At 38.6% G+C, this 15,473-nt stretch overlaps 2 protein-coding genes across 14 annotated transcripts in view; both read right to left on the minus strand.

Moving 5' to 3' along the window:
- The window catches only part of LOC135223838 (actin-binding Rho-activating protein-like), a 33,926-nt gene extending 23,519 nt beyond the window's left edge, over positions 1-10,407 (minus strand). Inside the window, exons 1-2 of one of the 2 annotated variants that reach the window (XM_064262708.1) lie at positions 10,197-10,407; positions 4,507-4,629 (exon numbers count right to left, since the gene is read on the minus strand). In XM_064262708.1, coding sequence (XP_064118778.1) covers positions 4,507-4,629; positions 10,197-10,211 — 138 coding nt within the window. In that variant the 5' untranslated portion in view covers positions 10,212-10,407. The remainder of the gene's footprint in view (positions 1-4,506; positions 4,630-10,196) is intronic. The other variant, XM_064262709.1, reaches the window with a different exon arrangement.
- LOC135223840 (dedicator of cytokinesis protein 1-like) overlaps positions 1-15,473 on the minus strand; it is a 340,518-nt gene that overhangs the window by 265,868 nt on the left and 59,177 nt on the right. The window lies entirely within an intron of this gene.

A 15,473-nucleotide genomic window follows, 5' to 3' on the forward strand; every position in this document is an offset into this window, starting at 1 on the left:
TAAAGAATATTATGGTGTTCACTGGCAAGAAGTAACAGACAAAACTTTAAGTAAAATATTAAATATGATAAAAATTTGCATTAGTGTAGTAACTCATTGCATCTCCGATCGAACTTCTGAAGAAGTTCCAATTGCACGAAATCCTCTGGAACTGAGGATTTCTGGAACTGAGACAATGATTCCAGATTTCCAGACTTCCAAATATCTCGTCTCTCCGCTCCGCTGACCAGAAAACACGAAAACAAATGAACCAGAATTCGGGAAAGTAGAGATTAAACAAAAGAAGATGGAATGAAAAAATGCATATAAAATAGACAGACAACACACAAAGATATACAAAATTCTTTGATACATAAAAAAGCCACTCAATCGATCTTGGGGGTACTATAGTGTCGTCAGTGCACCTCATGCGGAGCTATGTAGGCTTTCTGTCAATTTCCTTTTCAGTGCTGAATGACCTCGTAGGTCCCACCGCTTGGCCTTTGGCCTAAATTTAATAATATTCCATTCCATTTAACGACGGACCCGTGGAAATTCTTAAGTAAAACTTAGTACCTGTAAAATGCAAAAGATTTCGGGTATATAATCGACTATTGTAACAGGGCGTGATCCGATCTCCAGCCTATTAACGTTTCTCCAGAGAAAATTAAAATAAATATTCTATATTCTATAATTTTTCTGTACTGTTTAATATGCAAATTATTTATATTTTACATTTTCATTCTATCAAATAAATCATAAATACCGTATCCTAAGATTCCTGTATCTTTAATTGAACGCAAAGTGCCTTTTTCAGACCTTTTTAGGGTCTACCGTAGACCTTTCCTAACCCCCAACAACAGCAAAGTAGTTTCTAGGCTTACTCCCAGGGTAAGCGATAAATACAAGTCCAGTACACCACCCCGGGGAACCAATTCTATCAAATTATTCATAAATTTACTCTTCGTAAACAACATCGCCAGTTAGAGAAAGCACGACACTGACACAGCCTAGCGAAGATAATAATCTCACAAACAGCTATTAATATGTTGCGTAAACAGGGAGAGAGAGAGAGAGGGTTTTTTGTTATAGAGATCTAGTCCGATGGACATGCGGTCTGCAGTGTGTCTGTGCGTGTGTGATTTCATCTACAGCAACACATGTGATGTGAGTAACTTTCCCCTTTCCACTGAACCATAGACGTAAAACGCCTCCTCGTATCTAACTGTCAAGTTTCAAACTTGCTTATAGGGAAACTTCTCAGAAGTTCCAGGGGTCCTCCATTCCTCCTCAAACAGTTTTGACTGTGGATAGAACAGTCTTCTTACTGAGGACATCGTGCAATTAGAACTTTAGATATACAAGCGGAGATGTTTGCATTGCTTAACCCTAGTACAATTCTGGTATTTTAATGATTTACTTACATTTTTACCTAATTATTCATTGATATTTTAATTTATATTTTGTAATAATAATTGATCTCTCTCTCCTGCATTTCCCTTCACGTTCCGTTATATTTTTTCAAAAGAACACCATAATATTCTTTGGAAGCTTGATTAATAATAATAATAATAATAATATTTCGGAAGGAGAACCTCTCGTAGACATGTTTTGTTAAAAATGACTGCTGCTTCAGCACTATTAATCTTATAAAGAGTCTTCTCTATCTTTCTGATGACGGCTTTCTCGTTGTTGCTTAGACTGGCGAGCAACGCACCAAAGGGCATGGTAAAATTCGGTTGAGTCATTTGATTTATTATTGCTTATACAATTCTCTCTCTCTCTCTCTCTCTCTCTCTCTCTCTCTCTCTCTCTCTCTCTCTCTCTCTCTCTCTAACGCGACGTTTCCTCCTGATCGACAGGACATTATCAAGCGATAACTGCTGAGGGACTGAATTCCAGTGTTGTTGTTTTTTAAGATTAAGCTGGCCTTGTGCCAGCACGGGCTCTTGCTCACAGAGCAGCCCGTAAAATAGAAGTGCAGTGTTGTTGTTGTTTAAGATTAAGCTGGCCTTGTGCCAGCACGGGCTCTTGCTCACAGAGCAGCCCGTAATAAGTGCAGTGTTGTTTTGTTGTTTTTGATTTAGCTGACCTTGTGTCAGCACGGGCTCTTGCTCACAGAGCAGCCCGTAAGTGCAGTGGCGAGTCCTTCTCCTTTTATCGTGGTGTTGCGAGCTCTCCAGTACGGTCAGAGCACTTCTCCGGTAGGTCGAGTTTTTATTGGTTCCCGGGAAGGTGACTCATACGGCGGGCGTTGACGAGTCTTGCAGACCTTTTCAGGTAGGGGGTATCACCGGGAGCCTCTTGATTGGCTTCTACCTGCGTGACGTCACCCCTGGTATTATTCTCATGTCCGGTGTTCGTTCCATGCGCGCTGGTACTTTCGTTAGGGAGAGGGGTGTGATCCTCCTCACACACGTCGTATCAGGAACGCTTCTTGGGTGGTATTGAGGGGAGGCTTTTCCTCGAGGATGAGCAGCGCTTCTAGGAGACGCAGACGTCGTGGGTCAGGTGCTCTCCCGATGATCTTAATATTCCTGACGATGTCGTCTCTCGTGATGTTTCTGCGGTGTACTGCAAGGGCGTGCTGCCTAATGGCGCCCTCCTGGGCGTGGCAGGAAATCCTTTTTGACAGGCGCATCGTCGTCATGCCGATGTAAATCCCAGGGCATCCTTGGGGCGGGGCATACGTAATCGGTAGACGACGTTGGACTGCTTCAGGGGGTCTCCTGCCGGTGGGGAGGGGTTGTTCTTCATCAGGAGGTCTTTCGTACGCCGATTCTTGTAGTAAATAAATGAGGACACTCTTTCCTCCTCCATGGGGCGGACGTGTTCCTCTATTATTTTCTTCATGGCTGCTTCTTCTTCCTTGTATTGGTGGTGCATGAAGGCTTTATAGAAAAGTTGATATCCTCCGGGGGCGGAATGTTCCTTCTCTCTTTCCTCCGTCATGTACCACTTGTCAAGGGCGGCTCGAGTTTCTCGGTTTACGAGTTTGTTCGAGTACCCATTGTTAATTAGCATCTGGGATGCTCGGTCGAGTTCGAGGTCTGTGTCCTGCCACGTCGAACAGTGCGAGAGGGCCCTCCTGACGAAGGCCCTGACGGTGGGTGGTCCTTGAAAACCGCGCGGACACTCGCTATCACCATTCAGACAAAGTCCGAGGTTCGTAGCTTTGGTGTAAACGGTAGTCGCCAAAGCTACGAACCTCGGACTTTGTCTGAATGGTGATAGCGAGTGTCCTGCGCGGTTCAAGACCACCACCGTCAGGGCCTTCGTCAGGAGGGCCCTCTCGCACTGTTCGACGTGGCAGGACACACACCTCGAACTCGACCGAGCATCCCAGATGCTAATTAACAATGGGTACTCGAACAAACTCGTAAACCGAGATAAAAGGAGAAGGACTCGCCACTGGAATTCAGTCCCTCAGCAGTTATCGCTTGATAATGTCCTGTCGATCAGGAGAAACGTCGCGTTAGAGAGAGAGAGAGAGAGAGAGAGAGAGAGAGAGGAGAGAGAGAGAGAGAGAGAGAGAATTGTATAAGCAATAATAAATCAAATGACTCAACCGAATTTTACCATGCCTTTGGTGCGTTGCTCGCCAGTCTAAGCAACAACGAGAAAGCCGTCATCAGAAAGATAGAGAAGACTCTTTTATAAGATTAATAGTGCTGAAGCAGCAGTCATTTTTAACAAAAAAAAAAAAAAAAAAAAAAAATAAAAAAATAATAATAATAATAATAATAATAATAATTATAATAATAAAATAATAATAATAATAATATCCATTAAACAGATTGGAACTCAAGGCTGTTGAAACTGGTTGTTGAATGACTTATGGTAATGATAATGGGACCTTTCATATACTAGGCCTATTTCGACGTTTCACTATATATAATTCGATTGGTTGCTTCGTGAGTTACTGAAAGAAACTGTTTGGGGTCTATTAAACAACACTAAAAGATAAAATAATCAAGCCACAGAGATCTGAAATAAAAAAAAAGGAATCCAGGTGTTTACCTGCAAAAATAAGAAGATAGAATAATCAAACCACACAGAGAAGTGAAACCAAAAGAAAACAACTTTCCCAGCCACGAAAACAAAGAAAAGATAAAATAATTAAACCACAGAGAAGTGAAATAAGAAGAAATCAAGTTTCCCAGCCACCGAAAAGAAGGAAAAGACACAATAACCCTAAAACAGAGAAGTGAGATAAAAAGAAAGTCACATTCCCAGCCATGAAAACAAAGAAAATTTAAAATAATCAAATAACAGAGAAGTGAAATAAATAGAATAAAGCTTCCCAGTCACGAAAACAAAGAAAAGATAGGATAGTTAAAACCACACAGATCTGAAATAAGACAAGATAAATAAAGCTTCCCAGCCATAAAAAGAAGGAAAAAAAAAAACACAATAACCCAAAGACAGAGAAGTGAAATAAGAAGAAATCCAGCTTCCCAGCCACCGAGGAGAGGGCGAAATAATGATAAAAAAAAAAAAAAAAAAAACATACAACAATAGGCCTACTTGCTGCAAGAGGGCATCCAGTGGGTCTGGTTGGCGAGATTTTGGGGGCACCTTTCCAACTGCCTTGACGCCCAACATGGCCTTCTTGTGAGCCAAGTTTCCACTTCGGAGGAAATGAATTTGCTGAAAGAGAGGAGGAGGAGGAGTTGCGGATTAATGAGCAGGACGCCGAGGCATATCTAGTCTTAGGCATTCTTTAGGCCTAGGTGGAGATCAAGTCTTAGGCATTCTTTAGGCCTAGGGGCAGATCAGTTCTGAGGAATTCTTTAGGCCTAGGTGCGGATCAAGTCTGAGGGATTTTTTTTAGGCCCAGGTGCGGATCTAGTCAGGGATTCTTTAGGCCTAGGTGCAGATCAAGGTCTCTAAGTAGCTCTTCAGGTACGGATCCAGGTCTGAGAATTCCTTAGGCCTAGGTGCAGACAAAGCTCTAAGGAATTATATAGACCTAGTGCAGATGAATTTCTAAGGAATTCTTTATGCCTAAGTGAGGATCAAGGTCTGAGGACTCCTTTAGGCCTAGGTTCAGATCAAGGCGTGAGGCCTAGTGCACATGAAGGTCTCAAGAACTTTTTATTCCTAGTGCAGACCAAGGTGTAGGGAATTCCTTAGGCCTAGGTGCAGACCAAGGTCTAAGGAATTATTTATGTCTAGTGCAGACCAAGGTCTAAGGAATTACTTTAGGCCTAGTGCACATGAAGGTCTAAAGAATTCCTTAAGCCTATTGCTGACCAAGGTCTAACGACTTCTTTAGCCCTAGTGCAGATCTAGGTCTAACGAATTCCTTAGGCCTATGAGTTTTCAGTTCTGTGTCTACGTAGTCTCGATTTCGAACGGGAAAGACAAGACAAAAAAAAAACAATAACAAAGAAACTCAGGTGTTGATCAAAACAACAAACGTATTTAATAGTCTGTTTTATCTAATTAATCACTTGAACAATGACTAAGGATTCATCTAAAAAAAAAAAAGACGCAAGAGTGTTCTCAGTAAACGTTTTATTTAAAAAAAATATAGTCCTTTAGTAAGAGATAAAAATAAATCTATTTTGGAATAGTAGATGGTTGTATTTTACGAATTAATCTTCATATTGTGTCTTGTCGTCATGATAATTTCTTGCACTTAAATAACGCTAGCGTGATTTGTTTAATTTCTGTGTCTGTATTCCTGTATACATGTGTATCTGGGAGATGTGTACTGTACACTGTGTGTATCCAAAACCACTTGTGATTTATGACAGACTATATAAAGTGAGTCGTATTTTTTCTACGATGTGAATTACACAACGCGACGTGAGCATATCAGATGTGCGTGTAACCTTCACATAAGTTATATATTCTTTTTTTTTTTTTTTTTTTTTTTTAGTGCGCACGTCATGCGGTGCACTGTAGGCATTGCTCAAGATTCTTTAACAGCGTCGCCATCCCTAAGGGCCCGTAGCTACAACCCCTTTCATTTTTTTATTGTATCTCCGTTTACATTCACTTTCTTCCATTTTACTTTCTTCAAATACCCCCAAAAATACATACCTATAAGATGACGTCATCTTAAAAATAATATCTATTCGTCTTTTACTTTTTTGTAGCTATTCTAAAATTACGAATCTGTCTATTTATAATACTAAAAAATATCGATTATAACATCGTAACCTGTACACCCCGAATGACCTCATGACCTCGGTGACCCGGTCAATATATACCTTGCCTTGACATTGGTGCGTGACCTTCGTACGGAAAAATCTCGCGCTCATTCGTGCAGGAATGAAGCCGGGATTACGTACCGAGAATCAGTACGAACGCATGCCATGTAGGGTTTCTCAGTCATAGTACTAGATTCTTTGGTAGTGGTTCGTAATATATTGCTTCGTGAATCTCGCCATCTTCCCAGTCATACTCTGTGGCAATGGGTTAATTATTGTGGTGCTCTCTCTCTCTCTCTCTCTCTCTCTCTCTATATATATATCTATATATATATATATATATATATATATATATATATATATATATATATAGTATATATATATATATGTACTTACAACAGTCTTGCAGACAATAATTGATTTACATAAGTTTGTTTATTTATTTGTAATTCCTAACATTCGTCTCGTCAATACAGTGAGGTATATACCCACAAAATAAAACCCAATGGTTCCATTACTAGCCTGGTATAATATCCCTCTGATGATATTTATTATATAATTACGTCACATTTTTTTTTTTGTTTTTTTTGAAAAATGATTTCGTTCACTTTAATTATATCAAAGTGCTCAGGCCACCACCACCACCACGCCTTCTCTACGCACATTGCTCTCTCTCTCTCTCTCTCGTCTCATCTCTCTCTCTCATCCTCTCTGGGCTCTCCTCTCTCTCTCTCTCTACCTCCATAAATGGGTAAAAGGGAAAAATTCAGAGACCACCTATTTAAAATTGATTTATTATATTGTACTCTCTCTCTCTCTCTCTCTCTCTCTCCTCAATCTCTCTCTCTCGTCTCTCTCTCTCTCTCTCTCTCTCTGGCCTTTGGTTTCAAGTCGATGGCAGCTGAATATGGCCCCAGTGAATAATAATTAATAAGGGTAATATAATAAGTGATAATAATAATAATAATAAAATAATAATAATAATAATAATAATAATAATAATAATAATAATAACAACATTAAAAAAATATAATAAATGATAATAATAATTACAATAGTATTTAAAAAATAATAATAATAATAATATCTGAAAATGACGTACCATGTCATTCTGCCCGAATATCGCAAATGATCTGCGTGTGCGTCTATTATGCAACCAACTAAAACCGTACATACTTATAGCTTTCAATATAGCTTTCCAGGCACGGCATCCGCCAACACCACCTCCCCCCACCCCCACCCCACCCCCCACCCTTTCACCCTGCGAATACACTACATCGCAATACGGATTACAAAACCTTGAAACGAGATTTCAGGTGTTCCGTGTCAGTGATGATCCACACCTGCATTGATTACGAAGCGATTAAATATAGTATTTTTTTTTTTGTAAGGTTCTTGGAAATTCTGGTTACTCACGCACCAGAAATAAACAGTGGCAGATGGGTCTATTGTTTAGTGATGGTTTGGTCTACAACAGAGGTTTTTCTTATATGTTTACGTGGTTGCTGTTTGCGAAAGTATTCTGTTTAATAGTCTGTTTTGCCTGACTGGCACTATAATTATAATCTTTATTATAATAATACAGTTCACGGAATTGGGATATAACCATATCTTGTACAAAAGATGTTAAATTGAAAATAGAATTTGAGTGTAGCTTGTCACGTTAATCTGAAATGTTTTGTAACATAAGATCATCCGTTTTATATGCTGGAAGAAGACATTCATTAATACAGGTTTTATAAAAGAAAAAAATGCAGGTTTTTTCAGCTGCGTTTATTTTGTAAATAGAAGTTTCTCTATTCTTATTACTGACGGTTCTTCTGTACTCAAATTGGCTATTGAAAACATGGTATTTGTATAATATTTTCAATTTCTTCTGTACTCAAATTGGTTATTAAAAAGGTGGTATCTGCATGATATATTCAATTTCTTCTGTACTCAAATTGGCTATTGAAAAGGTGGTATCTGCATGATATATTCAGTTTCTTCTGTACTCAAATTGGCTATCAAAAACGCGGTATTTGTATAAAATATTCTGTTTCTTCTGTACTCAAATTGGCTATCAAAAACGCGGTATTTGTATAATATATTCTGTTTCTTCTGTACTCAAATTGGCTATAAAAAACGTGGTATTTGTATAAAATATTCTGTTTCTTCTGTACTCAAATTGGCTATCAAAAACGCGGTATTTGTATAAAATATTCTGTTTCTTCTGTACTCAAATTGGCTATCAAAAACGCGGTATTTGTATAAAATATTCTGTTTCTTCTGTACTCAAATTGGCTATCAAAAACGTGGTATTTGTATAAAATATTCTGTTTATTCTGTACTCAAATTGGCTATCAAAAACGTGGTATTTGTATAAAATATTCTGTTTCTTCTGTACTAAAATTGGCTATCAAAAACGTGGTATTTGTATAAAATATTCTGTTTCTTCTGTACTCAAATTGGCTATAAAAAACGTGGTATTTGTATAATATATTCTGTTTCTTCTGTACTCAAATTGGCTATAAAAAACGTGGTATTTGTATAAAATATTCTGTTTCTTCTGTACTCAAATTGGCTATCAAAAACGCGGTATTTGTATAATATATTCTGTTTCTTCTGTACTCAAATTGGCTATAAAAAACGTGGTATTTGTATAATATATTCTGTTTCTTCTGTACTCAAATTGGCTATAAAAAACGTGGTATTTGTATAAAATATTCTGTTTCTTCTGTACTCAAATTGGCTATCAAAAACGTGGTATTTGTATAATATATTCTGTTTCTTCTGTACTCAAATTGGCTATCAAAAACGCGGTATTTGTATAAAATTCTGTTTCTTCTGACTCAAATTGCTATGAAAACGTGGTATTTGTAATATATTCTGTTTCTTCTGTACTCAAATTGGCTATCAAAAACGTGTATTTTGTATAATATATTGCTGTTTCTTCTGTACTCAAATTGGCTATCAAAAACGTGGTATTTGTATAATATTCTGTTTCTTCTGTACTCAAATTGGCTATCAAAAACGCGGTATTTGTATAAAATATTCTGTTTCTTCTGTACTCAAATTGGCTATCAAAAACGTGGTATTTGTATAATATATTCTGTTTCTTCTGTACTCAAATTGGCTATCAAAAACGTGGTATTTGTATAATATATTCTGTTTCTTCTGTACTCAAATTGGCTATCAAAAACGTGGTATTTGTATAATATATTCTGTTTCTTCTGTACTCAAATTGGCTATTGAAAACTTGGTATTTGTGTAATACATCCAGTTTCTTCTGTACTCAAATTGGCTATTGAAAACGGTATTTGTGTAATACATCCAATTTGACAAATACCACGTTTTTGACATGAATCCCCTATTTGGCGTTTTTTTAGCCAGCTTGAGAACAGAAGATGGATAAGTAATAAGAAGAATAGAGAAACTTCTACTCAAAATAAACGCGGCTGAAATAGCCTAGAATTTCAATAATCCTTTTTAATAATATAAATTCACGAATTAGGCTTATCATAATATTTTTTTATACAAAGGATGTTAAAATCAAAATGTTACTTTATCGTAACTTGCCAGGGTGAGTTGAAGTTATTTTTATATAATATGGTAAGGCACACTTAAAAAACAACTATTCTTTTAATAATATAAACTCACGAGATTGGGATGGAATTATAGTTCGTGCAAAGGATGTTAAAATGAGTATGAAACTTCATTCTATGTTAATCTGAAAGTTTAAACATATGGTATTGCAAAACAGTTGAATGGTACATGGCGCCAATGTTAAGTGGTTTACAATTCTCATGGCGGCCCAGATCTGCTTTGTCATTTCCACAGGATTTTTTACACTCGAGGAAAAAAAATATAACCTTTAAATATGCAACAATATGAATTTTATATTGTGGAACTGTGCCATGATTTCAAATGCTCGCTGAACGAATAAAATATATAGCCAGCTGGTGACACGGCCCCTATGGGACTCTGCAGTCTGGTCTTTGATCAATTGTCTATTTCTCCCTAAAACAAAACTTGTCAAAACGTAAAAAAACAAACTAAATTATTAATAGAACTCACCGACGCGTCACCCATGCTGTGTGCCGTGGAATTACACTAGACTAGACCTATATCCGTCTTAAACGAGAGGTATACAAAACTGTTTTGATCTCTGCTGCCTCGTGAGTTGTGTCTCTCCCTCTTTCTCTAATGTCACCTGTCGTCGTTCACCTGTCCACCTGAACAACCACACACAGACACACCTCGGAGCCTTCTGTTTTGGCCTCGGGAACTCTCTCTCTCTCTCTCTCTCTCTCTTCTCTACTCTCTCTCTCTCTCTCTCTGGTAGGTGGAAACTTCAGTACCGCCTCTTCATCTGGTCGTTCATTGGTCAGCTAAATATTGCGGTCTTTTTTGTGCGATGTGTGTATTTCCCCCCCTCCCTCAACCCCCACACCACGCCCCCTTCCCCAACTCGTGCGTGCGTGAGTTCCCTTGCTTGGTCATATCGCCTTTGTGTGCGTGTATGTGTTTAGACCTATACACACGTCTTCCCATTATCGAAATTGGCAAAAAGAACGCTGTTTTTTCCACTTCCCATCCTCCATGCTTACGAACTGGCGCCAGAGATGGCACCACCTGCCGTTGGCTACGAGCATCATTACTAGTAGTATATTTCTGGCGCCAGAGCCAACCCCCCTCCCCACAAAAAAAAGCTAGAACCAAAAGCATTTTCTCACCCTTAAAGATAGTACCAACTCATTTGCTCACCCAAAAAGTTAGTACGAACTCATTCTCTAACCCCCAAAGTTAGTACCAACCCATTTTTTCACCCTAAAAGCTAGTACCAACTCATTTCGTCACCCCAAAAGCTAGTACCAACTCATTTCGTCACCCCCAAAGCTAGTGCCAACCACTTCCTCACCCCCTTCATGTAAACTATACCCATCCCTGATCGCCTAAAGTTATTATAATACCTTTTAAAACAATCAAACATCTGTTTTTATTTTATCTTAATGTATGAAAACGACCACTCCACACGGCACACACGGTCAGTAAGCCAATCAGAGGTATAACTGTATCCCCCCCCCCCCCCCCCCCTTCAGAAGTCACCTTTGGCGCGTTAAGGCGAAAACCAGTGAGAATTACGCGGGATTTTGAGCCTTGTATCCTCGAGAGTCGCTTATACCTGGTAACGATACCGCGCTTGTAAACGCCTGCTGATCAAATTGACATACTAAAGCGAGAGAGAGAGAGAGAGAGAGAGAGAGAGAGAGAGAGAGAGAGAGAGAGAGAGAGTATGTTTGCTGTGAATGGCTACATGTACACAATTGCCACCCTGCTTGATGAACCAACCTAAAAGAGAGAGAGAGAGAGAGAGAGAGAGAGAGAGAGAGAGAGAGAGTTCTTCTTCTTTCATGTGTAAGCTTTCTCTCCACCTACATAACAAATGACAAAAGTCTCCTGTCGTCACGGTAAAGCTTTCAAAAGCGACTTACGTCCAATGACGTGGCTTTTTTCGTTTTTTTTTTTTTCGTGTCTGTTACCGAGATGATCACCTATCTACCCTTTATCTAAAGCGGTCTCTTTTGCATGTTTTATTATTGTGTGTAAAGAGAGAGAGAGAGAGAGAGAGAGAGAGAGAGAGAGAGAGAGAGAGAGATATGGTACTATAGATATTCATAAACAATAGTCATTGCATGTTTTTGTCATTATTACAATTAATTACTATTATTATTATTATTATTTACCTTTTTTACAATTATTATAATATTTAATATTGTGCATTAACATACTTTTTTCAATTCGAGAGAGAGAGAGAGAGAGAGAGAGAGAGAGAGAGAGAGAGAGAGAGAGAGAGAGAGAGAGAGAGAGAAATATTATTCTTTTAAACTCTCACACACGCACACACCAGCCCATCGGTATGAAAAAAAAAAAACACTGTAATAGGCTAAAAAAAAAAAAAATTAAACAAAAAATGTCAGGCATATTAGTCTAACGAAATCCGCACCTACGAACTAGGCCAAGCGAGTCCTTAAACATTGGTCTCGGATTCCACGTCATACGGTAGGGTGACTGGGCAATTGTGTCAGCGTCGTTTTCAGGAGCGTTTCAAGCTCCGTAAGTTCCCTGGTATAGAAAGCTTAAAAACAATGTTTGTTATGTACACACACATACGAACGAACTCTGCAACAGATGGAATCTCCTTTGTAATGGCTATTTTAGAGCCGCCGGAATGTTACTGTTGTATGAGAGATTTGAGTCTCTCTCTCTCTCTCTCTCTCTCTCTCTCTCTCTCTCTCTCCCCGGGACAGGATGGCCTTCAGCGGGAGCAGAATTGACAATTGACATCCTTCCGTGGTAACGACCACACATCCCGACGAAGGGGAACACACGAATCTGACACACACACACATGCCGGGTTTGTTGGAGTCTCTTCTCTCAGAGTATATATAGGCCTATGGGTCTATATATATACATAACTATATAGACCCATAGATCTATATATACATAAATATAGGCCTATATGGCCTTAAATGCCTATCTATATATTCATATGTCGCAGATTAATACCAGTGCTTTGACTCTGAAACGCATCGCTATACAGCGTTGCAAAAATAATTAATAATAATAATAAAAAACTCTCTAAAATCACGCGAGAATTTGAGGCTTGATCAACCTTCAAATGCTTTAGCAGCCATGTTTTTGAGTACTACATTTCCATCTTTCTTCTTCTCCTTCTTCTTCTTCTTCTTCTTCTTCACCTTTGCATCATGACGAAGCGTATATCATCAACGCCACTTGTTGCTCTGGTACAATTGAAATTTTACATGTTTGTTTGCTTGCGTAGAAAGCGTAACGAGCCATAATCATGCTTAACGGACTATAGCTAAACAGACGCGGAGATAATCTACGGGCTGCTCTAGAAGCAAGAGCCCGTGCTGGCATATGGCCAGCTTAATCTTAAACAACAACGGAGATAACCGACAATCTAACCGCTAGTACTATATTAGTCTCTAAATTGCTAACTCCGCTTTCCGCTTAACGTAGAATTTTCCTGCTTCTGATTTTTCCTTCTTTCTAAGCTTTTATTTTTTATTTATCATTCTCCTCTGTGTCTAGAATTGCCCATGTTTTTCACTCGGGAATAAAGCTTAGTGACGCATTTTTTTTGCCAGTCATTAAAAGAATGTTAGGCCTATTCTTCGAGAAAGCGACGTGCATCTATCGAGAAACTGCGTATTAAGTCTATTCTTGAAATACAGAAAACCAGAAAAATGCTGAATGAAGGGACAAAACAATGCGGTTAAAACAACTACTCTCGAATTTTTCTGCAAGAAATTAATGTGCTACATCAGTTTTGATGTATTCAGATACGCAGTATTTACGTATCATTAAAGGACTGATTATTTACTAGTAATAATACGCCTTTCATTCAGTTTGATTTACAAACTAAAAACGACTGCGTGTGAATTACATTCAGACTTATCTGGTCATACCGAGCAGTTGCCTACTCACTGTATATCGTGTGTGTGTGTGTGTGTGTGTGGAGAGAGAGAGAGAGAGAGAGAGAGAGAGAGAGAGAGAGAGAGAGAGAGGGGGGTGGGGGGGGGGGGAGCTGAATCAATTCCTTATTCGACTTGCAAAATGATGGAATGGTCGTCAGACGCGTCACTCATCTTTCAGTCTAATCTGGTGTAAGATGGTGACGTTCTATAAGTATCTTTACCATAATCATACGTTGTTCTTAAGAACGAAAAGCCTTCGGAGAAATAACGAGCAGGTCAATCGTAATTGCAGTAATTTTCTTGGCAAAATAAATACATATATGAATGATTAGATAAAATGTACGACTTTTTTTACCACCAAATCAGCCTAGCATTCACGATGCGTCTCTCTCCTCCATTTGTCAAATGTGCATATAAGATCGCATTTTGATCAACGTTTTCATGGTAGCTACTGTCTCTCTCTCTCTCTCTCTCTCTCTCTCTCTCTCTCTCTCTCTCTCTCTCTCTCTCTCTCTCTCTCTCTCTCTCTCTCTCTCTCTCTCGTTTACCACGGCACTAAGACTTCATTCATGTTGGTGGTATACTTAAATATTCTTTCTCTCTCGGTCTCTGCCAGGGCTCTAAGACTTATGCTCTTGTATTTAATATCATCTCTCTCTCTCTGTCTCTCTCTCTCTCTCTCTCTCTCTCTCTCCTCTCTCCTCTCTCTCTCTCAGGGCTCTAAGACTCACGCTCTTGTACTTTATATTAAATATCTTTCTCTCTCTCTGCCAGGGCTTAAGACTTATGTCTTCGTATTTAAATATTCTCTCTCTCTCTCTCTCTCTCTCTCTCTCTCTCCTCCTCCTCTCTCTCTTCTCTCTTCTCAGGGCTTAAGATCCGCCTCTTGTATTATTAATAATCATCTCTCTCTCTTCTTCTCTCTTCTCCTCTCTCTCTCTTCTCTCTCCAGGGCTCTAAGACTTATGCTCTTATATTTAATATCATCTCTCTCGCTCTCTCTCTTTCTCTCTGAGAGACAGACATAAGGATCCTTGTAGCCAACGCCTCCTAAGGGTACCCGTAACATGCGATTAAGTGAAGTCCTGACACCAATTTTAGCCCGATGTCCTCGTCTCCTGAACCAAGCTGAACCAAGCCCACCTTATCACGACACGGCACAGCCATGGATACTACTCAGGTGTTCTGAATTCCGAGAATTTTTTTTCCTTTTGCGTTTTAGTTTGGTATAGCTTTGCCGGGATCATTTTGTATATGAATATTGGAGAAGTATATTTCCTTATTTCATGCCTTTGACTCACGCGTTTGATGCCCGAGTTTGTTTAAACTGGTTTCGAACGCTAACTTTGTGTAATTATGCGTGTGGGAACCCTGACTTTTCGTTAATTCCACTTTTTGAAGTATAGGCAGTTATATTATATATACCATCATCGGATTATTATTTATGTAATACCAACGTTCCCTAAGTTTTAATAATACTTGTATTCTCATTTACCTGCCCCCTTATCTTTCTTAAAATTGTCATTATCCTGTTATTTCTGTACTGCGGGATTTCATTCCTTCAACTTTTACGCGTTAGAGAGGACAGGACGAACTGGAACTCGCATAGTTCCCAGAAAGAGATTTATGAATAGCAGTTAAATTCTTCCCAATACATTTATCGTGAATATTCATGGATTAATATTTATTTTTTAAACAGTCATTATAGAATCCTTCGTCAAATTCGCGTTATAGAACGATCATCAACTTCAAAGATAAGCAGCCTCGCTCATCGCAAAACTTACGTCTAATACCCGATTAATATATATATATATATATATATATATATATATATATATATATATATATA

This window comes from Macrobrachium nipponense, chromosome 10 (assembly GCF_015104395.2).
Source record: "Macrobrachium nipponense isolate FS-2020 chromosome 10, ASM1510439v2, whole genome shotgun sequence".
NCBI lineage: Eukaryota > Metazoa > Arthropoda > Malacostraca > Decapoda > Palaemonidae > Macrobrachium > Macrobrachium nipponense.